This window comes from Gavia stellata, chromosome 3 (genome assembly GCF_030936135.1).
Source record: "Gavia stellata isolate bGavSte3 chromosome 3, bGavSte3.hap2, whole genome shotgun sequence".
In the NCBI taxonomy this organism is placed as follows: domain Eukaryota; kingdom Metazoa; phylum Chordata; class Aves; order Gaviiformes; family Gaviidae; genus Gavia; species Gavia stellata.
In genome coordinates this window covers 94888013-94906252 of record NC_082596.1, presented here as the reverse complement: position 1 = coordinate 94906252, position 18240 = coordinate 94888013, and the positions used below count along the sequence as shown (strand labels likewise).

Here is an 18240-nt window from a genome sequence, read left to right as displayed (position 1 = left end):
CTCCATCTTTTATTTGGCAGTTTCTGTTTTCCGTAGCAGGGCAGAGCAGTAGTATGAGTCCTCTTTTCCTGAACTTTGGCAAGGGATTTTTACCAGTTTGTTGTTCCTGTTGCAAACTCCGCTCTCAAAGTAAATTTCAGAAAGCGGCTGTCCTAAAGGTAGTGTATTTTAATGACTTTTTGGGGTAACATTTCTCTCGGTGTGGAATGTTTACCAATGCTGTACTTGCATTTTCTTACAAATAAACAACTGTCATTGCCATTTCTCTCTTGGCCCTTACCTTGTGTAAGGTCCATTACCTTTTGCTGCCTGCTTACTGGAAAACAAATGAACCCAAACCTGAAAGAAAAATTTAAAAAGCAGACCATTTATCTACATTCTAGAAATACTGTAAGAGATTTTTATCTCATTGTGCCTGTATTGTTAAATGCTGTCAACACCCCTCTCACAAAGGATATGTTACAATGGGAAATGTTACTGTGAAGACTAACAGAGATTATCAGCGGTATGACAGATCTGTCACACAAAGGAAATTAAGGACTCTTCAGTCTGGAAAAGTGCTAATTGAGAGGGACTAGAACAGAGGTCAATAAAATCATGAAGAGTACTGAGAAGGTGAACAGCGTTGTTACTGGTCTCTGCCAGAGTAACAATTAGGGGATGTCAAATGCAATTAGCAAGTGGCAGGCTCAGAAGAGAGATTGGTTGGGTTTTTTTTCTTTCAAGTGATTACGATATGCAGGGCTTTAGATTCAAGGGGAGACTGGACAAGTTAATGGAGGAGAAGTCCATCAGAGGCTACTGGTTCCAAAAACACCTCTCTGACAAAACGCGGTTGTTGGAAGGAGGAAGGGATTCTGGCGGATTCTACGTCTTAAACGCTTCCCTGGGCTTCTGCTGCTGGCCACTGCTAGCAGCGGGCTACTGGCTTAGGTGGACCGTTGGTCCGATCTGTCTTATCTTCAAAGTCCCTGAAACATTACAGGGCTGTGGATTATAGAGGGGCAAAACCACAAGTTCAGAAAGATTTTTATTTTTTTTTAATTAGCATTTGTTAATAGAGCACTGCTTGCAATTTTTTCATTTGGTTTCATCATGCCCAAAAGGCACGTTCATCGTTTTGGTTTCTGTGCCTGATTTCTGTGTCAGAGTGACGAGCTAAACGACTGTCACCGAAACAGCCACGGATGGGTCCTCAGAGCCCACGCCATTTAGTATTGGTGATAAGCGTTGTGTCAGGATGAGAAAAAGGATATAATGTTCTCAGCTACTCATGGCTGAGATCCTATTATTTCTGACCATGCCTGACAGCTCTAATGTTAAACAGCGAAGGGTCATAGAAAATTAGTGTAATTTCAATGGCTGCTTTAGTGCAGCAAACATTAAGTCAGTTCCCAAGAACAGTTCCCTGGTGCAACCCGTAATAAATTCAAACTTTATTTTTAGTGATGACCTTTAGTAATGCGAGCCTTGATCCATTGAGATGCTGTTCACTTTTGATGCATCTCCAAATCCCTTTTTTATGCATTTTAAATCAACACATGCTTATTCTGAATTTATGCGTGTGGATAGACAGAGAGATGTAATTTAAACACATCTGTTCAAATATGCATTTCAGATCAACTTGGTGCCGGTTCTCATAATACGGCTGAGTTTTTGACGGGTATTATATCCCTAAAGTACACAGCAGATGGTATTTATTAGAGATTGAATGGAAATGAAGTTTAAGGATGTTGAGCTTTTTGTCTTAAGTCGCTCATTTTTTAATCATAAAACAATCATGATCTGAAGTTATAAATCTGTACAATGTTTCATATTTATGGGGAGGGTAGAACACCTTATTTTTGCATAAAGTTAGTCCAAGCCTTAACTGTTTGGCTTTTTAAAGAAAATTGATAATGGGAAGTATTAAAATGTTTCTTGTGAAACATTTGGGCTGCATCTAGTAGGAACTCTAGCAACCTTCACTATAATTATTTAAAGAGAGTAAAACTGTGTGCGTACTCTTTCATCCTCAGGCAGTGAGCCATGCTAATTACGAAATAAACCTTTTACCTAGGTTGCTATTCCCCGACAACAAGGACGGACCCAGTCCTTACTCGCACCGAGTCCTCCATACCTATACCTTCTCAAGCTGAGTTCTGGAAATCAGGTCTCGTAGCCGCCGCCGGGTGCCGTTCAGCCCAGCTGCTGAAAGGCTCTTCTGGGGGGCTTGGGGAAGAACAGTCATCAAAAATACCCATTCTCACTCTCAGTGAAACTCCGAGAGCTGTTAGATTGTGCCTCTTGGTCACAGCTACTCTTCTACAGCCGTTGTAAGGTGACTTGCATCAAAAGCACTCCAAAATTCAAAGCCAACCTCTTAAGCTGCGCTTGCAAATTAGTTGGGTGTTGCTGCAGATCACAAAGCTCACGTGTAACGTGTTCCCCGTGGAATCGGCACCACGAACGGCCTTCAGTGCTCTGTAACGTGTGGAATGCAAAAAGCAGAATGCACGCGGTGACTCTGTAGCGGTCAGGCTAGGCTTAATATGTAGTTTCTGCTACCCTTGAAAGCTGAAGTGTTTCGCTATCAATCACCTCCAAATTAAATGGTAGGGTTTATGGTCTTGCCAATTATTCTGCCATGTGCGTATGTGCATACACCCTTCTTCAGGGAAATCTGTGAGGATACTCTGAAGAAGTACTCCGGGGTTTCTCTGGGGTGGTGTCTGGGTTTTGTTTGTCTGTTTTGTTATTTTTCTTTAAAAAAAACACGTAAACAATGCAGCATTATAACTTCTTTGTCTGGTTTGTTGTGTCTGAGGCATCAGTCTCAGAGAGATAGGATCCAAGCTGAGAAAACAATTTAAAAATAAAAGTCTTAAAATGATGCCTTTTACACACATGAACAAAATGAGACTTAAACGTCTGCTGGTATTCAGTGTTTCAGTAGTCAAGTGAAAGTAAACAAGTGAGTTGACTTATAAATGAAGCCGTTATAGACTTTTATAAACAATAACAACATAAAGTTATCTTCACTTTAATGCAGGCAAACCGCGAGGTGAAGGAGAACTGATTCGTGAGACAACCTGGAGTTGTGTTAGGCAGTAACAGAGAACATTTTAAAGTATTTGAAATAATATAATTGCTTTGCAGTGAGAACATGTCCATGAATAAAAGATGTTAGCAGGTGTCCTGCCGGGGTGGAATCTCATGCTATTGTACTTAGCAGAAATATATACGCTCTAAACAGGTCTAAATTTGGTGAAAGTCATCAAATGAGAAGGTCTGAATAACTAATATGTGACACAGTTTAAAAATAATTAAGCTTAAGCATGATAGTTTATTAAATAAACTTTTTTCTTTGACTGAATATAAGCAGCTTTCTTTTTTAGAGAGTGAGGCCACAGCTTTCACCCATTTCTCTCAGTAGGTGATTGTAGCTGACACTATTGCATGTAGTATACATTTAGGTTTTTTCCAATACAGTTTATTACACATTTAATAGAAATTCAATCCAAATGCAGTAAATTCATCTTTTCAATTGGCTCGATCTGATGGACAGTTCGATAGAAGCAAACATAAGGTCACTCAGACTTAAACAAAGCTTGAAGTCAGAGATACTAATAGTAACTATAAAAGAGTGGAAATGAATACTGCTTTTACATTATTTATTTTATTGAGGTCTGACTCCCTGGCCATGTTCACTCCAGTATCTTGCCATCTTTCTGTTCTTTTAGGCCGTCTGGCAGTCTGTGAAATGTCTGTCCTGTCTTGCCACTTATACTTTTATTGCTAAATTTTACAGTAATATTTTAAATATCTTTCTTGAAAAGTCATGATTGGCTCTTCCCTACTTATCCTACATTCAGCTGCAAAATCTCGCACTGTTTTCCTGATAATATCCATGATGTCATTATGTGTCTAGAGCAACTGAACACTGGAGAAGGAAATGGCAGCATTAAATAGCATTTCATGTAAGAACTAATAACACGAGTTCTGTGGTGAACTTGATAGTACTGCTTGTTTTCTTACGTCATTTTCTTAAATACTAATGTTCATGATATATCTAGCTGCATTTGGGTAAGCAGTCCTACCAAATGATAGTTTATATCTAGCCGTAAGGCTCGGTCTGTTATCATTTAAAAGGCTTCACACAGAAATGTTGATGAAATGTCTGTTGCCGTTGAACCGAGGTACTTTCCGGTTTCACTCCATGTGTAAATCAGTTGAGCAACTGATATGAGGGTTTAAAAGAGCTCTTTTTTCTGCCATAGAGGTTTTGAACATGGACATCCCGGACTACTTTTAAACGCATATGGAAAAGATTACTAAGAAAAACATTGTCAGTGGATATCCATTTATTAGAAGTCTGTACATCCATTGGATAATTTAGGGTAAACCATAATTTGAAAAAGATGGAAAACCCCCTGCTTCAGAAATTATGTTCAGGTTTACTCCCCTAACGCCAGACACTTAAATTAGGAGTATATTGTGCTGTGCTCCATTCATAGTCCATAGAGAGAGAGAGGAGTGCAGGAGGGTTTCCGATGAGAAGTAGGCTGAATCCCTTTCTGAAAGCGCAGGGATCTTCCCGTGGCATCACTCTCAGGTTAATCTCCATATAGTCAAGAGAGAGGCAGGGTGAGGTTTCGTGTTGTTGCTAGCCTTCGAAAGAGGCAGTGCTTCCAGCTGAGCAGTCTGTTTCTCTTGTGCTAGCTCCAGCTCGTGTGACTCCTCAGAGTGGAAGTCAGAAATCCCACAAGACTCGGCTTTGTAGAGAAAAAAGGAAGAGGTGGGGAAAGGGCTTCTGGAGGGCTGTGTGTGGTCATGGGGAGGGTGCAAGCGTGTCCTTCAGCTCCAACGCAGAATGGCACGTTGAGATGCCTGTTAGGTTCTATAAATAAGCTTGAAAGACCAGCTCTTAGATACCTTCAAATTTTTTCATCTGTTAACTTCATTTCATCTCCAGGTTCCCTAAACGGGCATATGCTGCAGAAAGGTTCTAAAATATAAAATAACGTATGAGGCTGAAATAACATTTCAGAGAACACTGCTTTTATTTTCATACAAATTCCACTTTTTTCCCCCCAATATTTTTTTCAATGTGAATTTCGGATTTATGAATAAAGAAGTTGCTAGGTCATCACTTTTTTTTGTTTTGACCTGAGGGGAGACCTTCTCGCTCTCCACAACTACCTGAAAGGGGGTTGTGGTGAGGTGGCTGTTGGTCTCTTCTCCCAAGTGACAAGTGATAGAACGAGAGGAAATGGCCTCAAGTTGCACCAGGGGAGGTTCAGGCTGGATATTAGGAAAAATTTCTTCACTGAGAGAGTGGTGAAGCACTGGAAGAGGCTGCCCAGGGAGGTGGTGGAGTCACCCTCCCTTGAGGTGTTCAAGGAACGTGTGGACATGGCATTGCGGGACATGGTTTAGTGGGCATGGTGGAGTTGGGTTGGTGGTTGGACTTGATGATCTTACAGGTCTTTTCCAACCTTAGTGATTCTGTGATTCTGTGACCTTAATTACTCTGTATTTCCCAGGCAGTTCTTGTACCCTTCTGGAAGAATATACAGTGTTTTAAATTTATTCATAGAGCTATTTATTCTAATCCAGTATGTTGTTATACTGGGAGGTGCGGAGGTGGGGAATCTTGGTTAAAAGTGAGTTGGTGGCTTTAAGTCATTGCTGGATTTAAATGTTAATTGCTGAAAGGGAAGTGGGAAGAATATGTGATCAGGCAGAAGATTTTCAGGTGGTCACATGAGTAGGTGAAGGTGGTGATGGAATTGCATTTTAGCTCCTTTACGTAATTTGTTCCCGGAGCATGGATTTGGTTTGTAATGGTTATTGCTAAAGGAAACGTTTGCTGTAACTAAAGCCACATGAAATGATCCACGTAACACCTGAATCCTAGCAAGTTTCACACTTCTGCTGCTGGTTTGCTTAGACATCTTGCTCTGTGAAAATAGGGGTTTTTTTACTGTTTTATTTTTGGCAGCTTTACACTTCTATCTCTTTCCTAAATCAAATGACCAGGGATTTTGCATTTCACTCCCAACTTACCTTCCATCAAGAATCACAGAGTCACTAAGGTTGGAAAAGGCCTGTAAGATCATCAAGTCCAACCACCAACCCAGCTCCACCATGCCCACTAAACCATGTCCCGCAGTGCCACGTCCACACGTTCCTTGAACACCTCCAGGGATGGTGACTCCACCACCTCCCTGGGCAGCCTGTTCCAGTGTCTCGCCACTCTCTCAGTGAAGAAATTTTTCCTAATATCCAGCCTAAACCTCCCTGGCGCAACTTGAGGCTGTTTCTCGAGTTCTCGAACTTCCCTCTGTTGGCAAATTGGTCTGTGGTAACTGTCACCTCAGCCTGATTTATTCTGCCGGGCTTGTTTAGAGCAAACTCAGATACCTGTGAGCTGTGAGGAGGCAATTCTCAGGGCCGCACGTTCTTTACTTACCCACGACTTCACTGACAGGCATCAGCCACTCCTTTGGGAGGTAGAACACTTTTTTTCTCTGACCCAAGAGGCTGCCTTGTTTCCTCTTCAGGTAGAGCGTAAGATGTTGCATTTCTTCTGTGTCCTCTCAAATGCATTTGTTCCTCCTTTCTGTAAGGTTTTGGATATCTGTTCTCTCAGCACTTGTTCATGATCATTTCTAGGTGTGCTGGTCCTTACAGCATCACACTAAAATGGACACTTCTTTACTGTAAGATGAAGTAGTTGCTTCTTTTTGGATGGTCAGAACTGCCCAAGGTGATGGGGATTGTATTGCTGGTCTGGTTCAGGATGACAGAGCATAAATCTGCTTGAGTAGGTGGACGGCATTTGTCTACGTAGAGGGACATAAAGGCTGAGGAACCCTAAGTATTAGGGCTGTATTGTCTTATACATGGCACTGATTATTCCTCAAATTCATCTTTTTCTGAAATGCCACAATTTTATTGTAAAATGTTCCAACTGAGAGTCGACTTGGGACTGTTTTTTCTTGGTTTCTGAAGTTGAGTGAATGGAGACGATAGTATGTCTTCAGAGAAGAAATCTTGCAAGATTTATGATTGCCAGATAAAATGATTGCACAAAATCTTTCTAGGCGTTTGTCAGGATTATGAGGGTTTAAAATGGCTGGCAAAGTTTTAAGTCATTTTATGCTCAGAAGTATTGAACCAGACTGACCACCACCATTAGCTAGGCTAGAAGGAGCGTCCGGACTTCTGTGTGTTTGAAGCAACTTTCTGCTTTTTTAAAATCGTTTTATCTTTCATAAGGACCACCGTGTATTCTTGGTTCACTGAACAATGTGTTGTGGAGCTTCTCTACTGACCGTAGAAAACATTTGCTGCAACTGAATTTTTAGACTTGCTGTAAATGCATTTATGTAATAAATGTTACAAAATGCTTACTGGGGATGTTCAGCAGTTTTTTCTTTGTTTACTTCAGAATAGATAAACTGCATTTCATTTCAAAAAACAGTTTAATATTGGCTGATGCACAAGAAATTGGTTCTTGTGTAATTTTGCATCATATTTCATAGCTGGGACGATTTTTAAACATCATCTGTATCTATGCAGTAAGGAATTTTGTGCTGCTTTCTTTCAGAGTGTCAGAGCAAAGGTCACTTTAATTTTCAAGTGTATATGTGTTTTATATTTTTCTGCAATTGCATCTTTTTTTCCCTCTTTTTTCATTAAGAAGTGATGTTTTGCATATGGAACTAATTGTATTTATTTTTGTTCGTCAATGCTTTGAGAAAGGCTAAGAGCTTGACTTTTGTCAGTAACTGTTTTTTATTCTGAGTGGAATCTCATGCTTTTCTCCCCTTTTAAAACTATTTTTTAAACAATATAATCAACAGTGGTATAAAAATGCACTATGCAATGTCATATTTTAGGCAGTCAAGCTGGATTGAACTGTAATTAATTGCTGTTGCTGAATACACTGTGCTCCTTATTATTCTCTTTTCATACCCTAGCTTTTCTTTGTGTGTAATAATTCCATCCAGGAAGAAATCTAATTACTAAGATAATTAACACCTTATCACCAAATGGAGTTCAGACATTTGTAGAGTTTATGAATTTTTAAAATATGTCATTTCCTTTTAACTGAATGACAACTGGTGTTATGGAGCAAAAGAGCATATTTTATTGTATCTAGCTTGATTGGACCTTATAATTCATGTTGCTATAGAAACAACCAAACCTTTATAAAGGATGGTGTTACTACCACCGTTGGTAATAAATGCTTTGACTGTTGCCAATAGTGTCATTAAAATGGTTAAAATAACTTCATTATAATGGTTTTGTCAAACATAATGAATGTTCTGTTCATGTTCTGAGAAATGGCAGCTGCTGTTATATGATACTGATTTATAAAGTAATGTACTTTTTCTTCCATAAGCTTACTGTTACCACACAAGTTACTTGTGATGTGAACAAAATCATGTTGCAGATACAGTGCTCCTCCATTCACTCAGTCCTTAAAGCTAACGAATTTTATTGTTACTTGATATCAGGCGGAACTTCTATCTTGCAGTTTGTCAGTCTTAAGAAGGCAATGGTAATTGAGGCTTTTTAGCCAACAGCTCTGGGGATTTTTGCTGTTCTGTGCAATATTCAGCTGGCGTTTCCCACTTACGATTATTGGACCAAGTCCTTGGAAATGTTCAGTTTTATACTGGTTTCGATTTGGCATTCAAATGCTATGTTTTAACTTCATCTCAAATGATGGAGTCTGAATTCATGAACTCAAAAAGGAATTGAAAGAATTTGGTTTCTTTTGTGGGGATTTTTCATAAGGAAAAGGTAAAAGAAGATTCTGATAGTAAAATGTCTAATAAATTCCTGTGCAGCTAACTATATATGCAGACACAGGTAAAAAGGAGGCCAAGACATTTGCTTTAATATAAGCTCATTGCCAATACTTAAATAAAAAATTGATTTCTTTTAAGTTTAAAAAAAAAGTCACAAAAGATACTTACTACCATATACACTTTGTATGAAGGTCTCTGTGGTGAATACAAGCTATGCACGCTCTAGTATTGCACCTAATCAAATCACTAAGAACAATATTCTCTGCTTCCCCTTTCTTGGGTCTTTTGCCGACAGATTCTCCTGTTCCCGTAGAGCTCGTTGTGGCAGAAAGTTTTTCTCTCAGCTATTCAAACTCGAGTTTCTTCACCCACTGTAACCACAGCATTATTTTCTCTGTGGTGATGTACTGTCTAAAAAGAAATTATAGTTCTCTTTGGCCATTCAAATGCTTTATAAATGTCATTTGGTTTACACGCATTCGTATTTACAGTCCTGCTGTCTCTTGTCGTGATGAGGGGAGGAGAAGCCTTCCAGCCATTTCTTGAGGTTGGAGACCCCTTCTTAAGCGCAGTGTGAGCTTTGCTTGGAGCAGTGGTCTTTATGCCATTCACCCCTCAAAGAATCTGTCTCAGCTCTTCCCTTGCCTGCAGCCTACTTAAGAACTGTAGAGTTATTTAGGTTGGAAGGGACCTCTGGAAGTCGTCTATTCCCCCCATTTGAAACAGGCCAGCTTCAAGTCAGATACCACCAATACCTTTATAGGGTTCTTACTTTTCCTCATAAATCATATTTTCTCCCATTCGTCAGTGTTACTGATAGTGTAGAATCAACTCGGCTATAGAAATAGTCTCGTCTGTGTCAGTAGGGAGCACTGAGCGCTTCTGAGCACTATCCATTTCTGCCTCTCTGCAGAAGAGGTTTATCATCATTCCCACTTCACACAAGCAGGCTGAATACAAAACAGTGCTGTGCTTTCCCAGTTTCTCACAGGGCAGTAGTCGTCCAGCTGGCCAGTGTCAGATTTAGAAAACGGAGTTGATATCTCCTGGGTCCCACAGAGTGCTCTGTAAATACCATGCAGTAATCTCTTCGTTGTAGGACTCATTTTTCTGGGCCGTGTCACAGAACGACGGAAGGGTTGAGGTTGGAAGGGATCTCTGGAAGTCATTTTGTCCAACCCCCCCTTGCTCAAGCAGGGCCACCTAGAGCCAATTGCCGAGGACTGTGTCCAGACGGCTTTTGAATATCTCCAAGGAGGCAGACTCCACAACCTCCCTGGGCAACGTGTGCCAGTGCTCAGTCACCCTCAGTAAAAAAGCGTTTCCTGATGAGGAGCACACCACCTGAGCCCCCATGCCCTTAACTACTACCCCCCAGAGCTCTGTAGTCATTTTTAATACTGTCCAGGTTTCCACCCGCAGTATCATTTGTGCCCACATGAAATAACAGCAGGGAGTAGTAGTCAGAGCGCCAGATGAGCCCCACAACATCCTGGATCCTGGCCCCTGGCAGACAGCAAACCTCTCTAGATGGTTGGTCCGGTCGGCAGACGGGTGCCCGTGTCCCCCACGGCAGGGAGTCACCCGTTACGATGACTCGCCGCTTCTTCCTGGTAGTCTTGCGTGGTTTAGGGATTGGGTGGACCAGATACTTTGCTTGCCGGCACATCTGGCTCCTCTTCGACTTTGAGGGTGATGAACCTATTTTGCAGTTGTAAGCCCTTAGGTGGGGCAAGATCCTTCCTCTTAGTGTCAGAAGTCATAAGCTTCCATCCTTCCCCTTCTCCAGAGGTTTCACTTCCCTTGGTAGCGGGGGTTGACACTACCTGCTTCTCTGTTGCACGTGGGGGCTGAGGCTCGTCAAGCTGTTGAGTTGCAGAGAAGACCCTGTCGATCTCTCTTTCATCTCTGATGCTGTGCAGCCTGCCCGCTTCCTCCTGTAACTCCTCCAAGACGGCACAGCTCCTGCGGGAGAGAGGGCCATCTCTCCTGGCATCAGAGAGAGCCCCCAGGCACTCCCTACACCCTGGGACTTGGGGGGCTGCATCCACCCTCTGAAGCTCCGTCTGGGTGCAAGCCTCAACCCTAGCAGGGACGGCTACTCCAGCATCTACTAGGGAAAACGCTCGGAGACGAGTTACCACCGTGTCCAAGACTGTTCTCTGGCACAATTTCAACTGAGGGCTCCTTACTTCACCCCCTTCTTGCGCCCCGCTGCGCCAACTGCTGCGTCTGTTGGCTGCCTCCGTTAGCTGCGCTCTCCTAAGCTGCTGTGTGTACGGGTTCTGCATATTCAGTCCAAGGGGAACAGTTAGGAAGCGTTGACCTTGCGAAGTAACAAGAGAGCTCAGTGCCTGTGCATTTGTAAACTTAAGAATTTTGTTCTCCTTTTAAAGCAAGGCATAGACTGATTTTTATGGAGTACTAAATTAATTTCTAACTCGTGACTAAGAGATGTCTTGCTGGCTCCAAAGCCAATTTTGTTAAACATTGCTAGGTTATATGGCATGCCAGTCCCCTCGTTTGGATATCCTGTTCTACTTTGATGGCAGCATTATAATACATTAAATAGTTTACAAATTCTGGAGGCTAAATCTCAGAATTTATAAATTTGGTGGATTAAGCAATCAGAATTCAAGAAATGTACAAGCTCCGCTGATTACCTGTAATTTCAAATGAAGGAAGAGTTGGTCCAGATGTTTCCACTCTGCTGTCACAATCCTAATCCAATATTTGCTGCAGTACCTTTCTTCTATTCTGTGTGCTCTCAGCTGAGAGCATTTTTCATTACCAAATGCATTTTTCATTACCAAGCAATGGTCTTAAAATCTCTTTCTTTTTTTTTTTTCCCAAAGATCATTTTAGGTCTCAATTTCTGTAGATAAAGTTGAAGAGTTATAAGTCTATGTACGCTAGCTTTTAAGGGAGCAACACTTTTACATGTCCTTAGTTCAGCGTTCCTTTCTACTTTCTTTACAGAGTGCCTGGAATAACAATTGCTACAGACATCATCTGTGGTTTTCCAGGAGAGACAGATGAAGATTTTCAAGAAACAATGAAACTTGTAGAACAGTACAGGTTTCCAAGCTTGTTTATTAATCAATTTTACCCGCGCCCAGGAACCCCGGCTGCAAAAATGCATCAAGTTCCAGCTGCAGTGGTAAGATCCATCTTCTTGTACCACTGTACACAGTGTGCTCAGATGTCTTTAAATACATAAAGCATGTACCTGAAAATGCAGATTTTCTACAGAGCTATGCTACAATTCAGTTAAAGGTTTTTTTCAGTCTGGTAAGTGAGATGATTGCTGAATTGCCTTTAGAGGTTAGCTAGATCACTGAATGCATTTTCATACGTAAATGACTGTTCAGATTGTTAGGAAGGGTAAAATAGTGGTTATACTGAAGTCACGTCTTCTTTCTCTCAAGTTTTGGCTGAATGAACACCAAGACCGGTAGCTGATTGATTGCGCATGTTCATTTTTTGCCATTTTAAGACTTTTGTGACTCCAGCGATCTGAAACTTATTGTGAATAATTATGAAAAGTATTAATAATAGAGCAATGATAATCTTTGATTTATTTGTCAAATATCAAATTTGCAGGCAACTTCTTCGCGAGACTCTCCTTATACACTGCTTATAAACTCTGCTTCCTTCAGCCTGCATATTAAAGGCCATTGATGAAGTTGGCATTTAATCTTTCAGTTTTCAGGTGTTTTCTTTCTTTCTTCCTATTTCTGACTGAGAAATGTAACCCTTCCTGACTACCAACCTTCTCATCTCAAATTTCCATGAGGAAACCAGCCTGTTTTGATATAGAAGGTAGATGGCTATTGACTGTACTTTGATTGATATAAATAGCTATTTATAAGTAATAATAACAGCAATCGCATCTGAAGGTATGGTTTGATTTATTTTTTAAAAAATGAATTTGCAATTTTTGTAATCTGAATCTCAAAACAAGAAAGTGTACAGGACTGATGCCTGATTCAACTCATTATTGTCTCATTATTATGGGCATAAATAACATTTATATTTCCCTTCAGTGTAAGAATGAAAGTCAGCCAGCAATGTAAATTAGTTTAAATAAAAAAATGTTTCTTTCAATTTATGTATCCTGGTACCCTAACACGAAGTCAAAACTACATATCTGTACTTGTATCCCTTCACTTACACATCTGAAAGCTAAACAAAGTATTTCTGCTTACTCTCAGTATATACCACAAATTCCATAGGATGTGTCAGCTGCTGAAGGCATAAAATGAGATTATATTTGGCTTCTTCAGTTTATTGTTTAGAGAAGTACAGCTTGAGCAAGGACTGCTCATTTATTATAGGCGATCTCATAATGGGAAATACTGAGTTTTCAAATATAAATAGCTGCTGTTGGAATAGTCTACTTAGTGTAACCAGCTCACACTGTTGAATTACTTTTACTAGTTTTGAATGCTTTTTACAAACTTCCGTAAATGAAAAAAGTACAGGAATGTAATTTTTGGAAGTTAGGAAACTTAAAAATCAAAACATTGCTTTATGCTTCCGTTTTGCATTTTTCATCCACAAGTTTGTAAGCTATTTTCATAGGAGGTGCAAAGAGCTTAGGTTAATTTACCCTCTTCTGTTTAACTGCATGCCATGGGAAGACAATATGTGAAGAGCTAAATTATTAAAAGAACATTAGCTGTTCTGTGGTTAGGAGTGTTCCTTGGAAAATGGTAATGTCGTTTTAACCCAGTTTTACATTCTTTCTTCTTATTTGTAGCACTAGTAGTTACTGCTTTCGGTGAATTAGAACCTTCAAAGAAGATGGGGCCTCTAATCCAGCGCTGATGAAAATCTGTAATTAATAGATTTTGTTTCTCCCTCTTTTCCTGTAGCCCTTCAAAAATCCTGTGTTATGAGAGCCTTTGTTCTTTTATCTCTTTGTAGAAATGGAGAGTAGTCAAACAGAGCAGGAAGAGCTTGTGCTAATCTCTTGTTTTATATCCACGTTACTTCTAGACAGAAGCTGGTGGGTTTTCCTGCCTTACCAAGAATGGACAGGCATTTCATTTGTCATTCCTTGCCTAAAGTAACTTATCTGTTTCTCTTCTAGGAGAAGGGAGTAGCACATTACCATCCATGTTATGCACTCTTACCCCTTCATCCTTTAATAAAATATTATTTGTGTCATCTTACTGTTAATGAATGTATTTTATTGCATTTGCATAGGGGTAGAAATAGCACGTAAAGTGACGTACAGGTGTCGCGGGCAAGCGTCTGAGTGTACAGGTGGTACGTTGTGTTACCAGCCTGAACTTCTGAGCTAGTGCTGGTACAGGACGTTCGGAACATTGCCCTCTGCGGTGGATCTGTTGGTAGGATCTCTTTCTAGGAAAAGAATCTTGGCTGTGTTATTTAACTACAAATGCTGAACCAGTGAGCAAGTTATTTGACAATTGTTATTCTTGTCTTTTTTTTCTCAAGACTAGGTGTATTTGCTATGTTATTTCAGCTTTGCAATACTTCTGCAGTGGACAGATCTATCGCTATTTACAAACTGCTCCACTTCAGTGAGTTCCACTTCTCCAACTCTGGTTCAAGACAGCTTCAGGGATTCTGCCCAAGTATCACAGCTGCAATAGTAACGTATTTGCCTTGTCAGTTCCTTTTAAGTTAGCTCTTTTTAGGAAGACCTTATGACTTTTAGGGACGGTCTGTGGAGTATTAAGCGTAGTAACATTTAGTGCCTTCAGATTTTTAGTGGATAGTTTTGATGGAAGTCGTAAATGTAATTGCCTTTTTGGAGAAAACCCTCATTGGAGTTTATCTTAATAGAAAAAAAAATCAGTAGGTCAATGTGGAATCTTCCCTTCACATAGATAATTTATCTTGGAAAGCCTTACAGGCAGTGATATTTTTCGAAAAGGGCAGATGACACTAATCCAGATGGACAGTTCTGCCACCATAAATTCAGAAAAGACAGTTAAGGCTGCAGGCCTTTCTTGTTCCTCCTGGAGAAAAAACGTCCATGGAGAATCAGACATCTGTCTAAATGGTCTCATCATTTCATAACCATCAATTAGATTGTGCTTACCATAAATGCTGTCTCCAGTTTAGAGAAAAGTTAGAGCACAGTTAAGCAAAACTAGGCATGATACATTTTTGATGTTTTTATAAGCAATTGCAGTGATGCTGAGTCATGTACATGAAAAACGAGTCAAGTTGTTGTTCAGAAATTAAATGCTACCCCAAAATTCTCTTTTTCTTAGCTTTTACCCCCATTTTGTCCACCTACTGCTAAATACGTTGTTTCGGAGATGAGTCTGGATGCTCCTTATCTCCCGTGGGCTGGCTGTAGAAAATTCTCACTCTGAAGTGTGTTAACTATGAAATGCTATTTTGTAGGTTGTTGTTATTATTACTATTTTGGATCTTGATTTCTCCATTTCCCTATTGCGCTCGATTGTAAAAGTGATAGTGTTGATTGTAGCGTAACTCAAATTACAGATTCTAGTCAGATAAATAGTTTAATAAGCAATGTAAGAGAACATGATTTAGACGTGTCTGGTAGGGATTTTGTATTTAGCTGCATTGCAAAAGATCAGAATGCTTTAATTCTAAGTGTAAAAATTACTCTCTCTAAAATTAAGGATCTGTAACACCTTATGTTCTTGATAATTTTAATTTCTCTGTCCTTTATTTTTTCAAGGTAGCTATTACTTGTCTGGGGACTTGCGAGGAGATTTCTCTCCCCGTCCTTGAGATTTGGTCCATCACAATTTCTGAAAGCGTTAGGGGCTATCATCATTTCAGGATCAGCTTGATTTCCGTTACATGGAAAGAAGCTGAGGAAACAGGCATTTTGGAAATAGGGATCATAGTAAGGTACAAGTAGGTTCATCTCTGCTGAGAATAGGAGATGGCAGCTGTTTTGAGAGCAGTAATGGGACTGCAGCTTCATGATTACGCTGCCCTCAACTGCAGTGTGGATTCCAATCTTTCTATATGTATTTTCAATAGTGTAAGCAATTCAGTTTCGATTATTGGTGTAATTATTAGATTTAAAAAAAAAAATTGATGGCTAGATAAAAGACTATATATTCACTTTCTCTTACAATCTCTTTCCTTCTCTCTTTCTGTATATCATCAAATAATTACTTTGCTCCCAGTTAGAAAATTTTATGTTAGTCAACTACTGAACCTTTCCTTTAATTCCTCTGAAGAGTGGCTCCTTAAATTTTTCTCTATTAGTTGTATTAAACACTGTGCTTACTACGCTGAGGTGAATAACAAAGTTATAAACTTCATAACTGAGCTGCTATTTGATCTCAAAAATAATTTGCTTCAGAAATAGCGGTAGGTACTGTTGCTTCAGAATATAGAGGTAGGTTATTTTCTCTTATGGTATATAGCAGGGAGTGAAGTTTTTCAGTACATGAAGGGAATGGTGGGCATGCCATGTCTGTGGTGGACAAAGATGTGAGACCTTGTCTCACATCTGAAAGTGTCTACCCAGTCTCCGAAAGCTCAGTTTTCAGCAGCCTTCATCCCAAGCAGTACTTGCCCTAGGCTAGCAGTTGCCTTTGGTTCAAGGACGGCCAGGCTATGTTCTGTTTCCCCTCTGTAGGAACGGGCCATGTCCATCCAACCACGCTGCAGGTGGTTTGCCCCTCTGCCATCCATCCACCCCCAAATATTGTGCCCAGGCAAAACTCCTCCTGAATCTAAAATCTCATCCATCTATATACTGGGCATTTTATCTGTTAAATGCTCTCATCATTACTAATTAAAAAAAAATAAATCTATGATCAGACATTGTATCCCCCTCCATTTAATCAAACCATCACTTAGATCTGTCACTATATTTACCAAGTGTGGGAGGAGCACATAATGCACTAAGAGATTTTTTTCTATAAGAATAGCATAATGCCATATGCACCTTCTCAGTGTTGTCTGTTGTATTTGACCACTTGCGTGGGAGCAAACCAACCATCTTGTATTTTATGCCTTTGTTCTATGACGGCTACTTATTCTTCTTAGACTGCATTGCTTTTGCTTCCCTCTAAGAGGTCTCCAGGAAGTTTCCTGACACCCTTTCATGACTGTGTGGCTGCAGATCCCCCATATCTCTCTTCACCGATTAAAGTTCTGCCAGGCACTAGAGGTAGGTATTCTTGGGTACCAGCAGATGCAGTATGATGTTTAATTCCTCTTTTGCTGGATGGATATAGGTTTTGTAGTTCCGAATCTCCACGCACAAACAGCTGAATATTCTGTGGTAGTTCATGGGCTCTTAGCTGTTCAAAATAAATAATTGTCGATGTGTCACCAAACTGTCCCTGGCTGATTGAGAAATAACCACATTCCTGCATCAGGCAATATTAGCTGTCCTTTCCTTCAGCACTTTTTTAACTCCGAGCAGCAGGACAGCACCTGGAATAGCATTGCTTGTGCAAGGGACACCTTTTGCTCCTTTTACAACTCTAAAGGAAAGGGAACACAGTTGAACCATCAAAGACAAGGCTAGTAAGCTCCCCGTTGGGCAGGCAGTAAGGAGAGATGACAGTTGAGGGTTACTCTTGCCTTTGAGCATGTGCTTCAGGCGGTAGTGGGTAGCGATGTGGCACAGTGTGCCTAAGGAGAAGCCACGGTCAGAGCTAGGGCAGGGAAAGAATTCATCTGCATTCTGGGATGGATTTAGAAATAACTTCATAGAGTTTCATGTACTCTGTGATCTGCAAGAGAGCCAATTGCACTGTTAAGCACTTGCAGGTGAGAAAGTGCAACTTTGGATGGTGTTGATTAGTTAAGGTGATTTAAATGCCCAGAAAGGAAGGGACCATCTCCCTTGTTTCGAATACTCAGAGGCATAGCAGAATCACTAATACTTCTTGCCTTAGCTTAATGGTGGCCAGTCCAAAGATCGTACGTTAGGAATATGTAGGGATATTCTTCTTCTAAAATTAAGGAAGAGAGCTAGGGGGATCAGGAGGTGGGAGAAAAGGAAAGAAAAAGGAAAGAAAAGGGAGCAGGAAAAGGAACGATGCCACTTATTCAACAGTACTGCTGCTCTGGTCTACCATCTCTACCTTTGAGCTCCCTTCCTAAGTGCTGTGACTAAATGGCATTACACGCCCTGGGAATTAGCCGCAGCTGTGATAACTGCTTCTGGTGTATCAAAGATGCTTGGCCCCTGACAACCCCCCCAACACATGCAATAATGCATGGTGTAACATGCAGAATGTACTTTGAGTGTAAGGGAAGCCAAGACTCATTAACGTCTGACTTTGACTGCTGAACCTCTGTATGACACTTTGGTTTTTCAGCAGTACGCTTTTATTTACTGCTTGCTATTCTGCCAGAATGAAGACCTGGGTGAAGACTTCTATGGCAAGTTTGGGACCAGAGAGTTAAAAATGTGAAGGCTGGAGGGGGAGGCAGAGCATGAAGGAAA

At 40.5% G+C, this 18240-nt stretch overlaps 1 protein-coding gene across 1 annotated transcript in view; it reads left to right on the top strand.

The window, feature by feature from the left end:
• CDKAL1 (CDK5 regulatory subunit associated protein 1 like 1) overlaps positions 1-18240 on the top strand; it is a 440756-nt gene that overhangs the window by 314370 nt on the left and 108146 nt on the right. The window contains exon 12 of the mRNA XM_059815360.1: positions 11784-11964. Coding sequence (XP_059671343.1) covers positions 11784-11964 — 181 coding nt within the window. The remainder of the gene's footprint in view (positions 1-11783; positions 11965-18240) is intronic.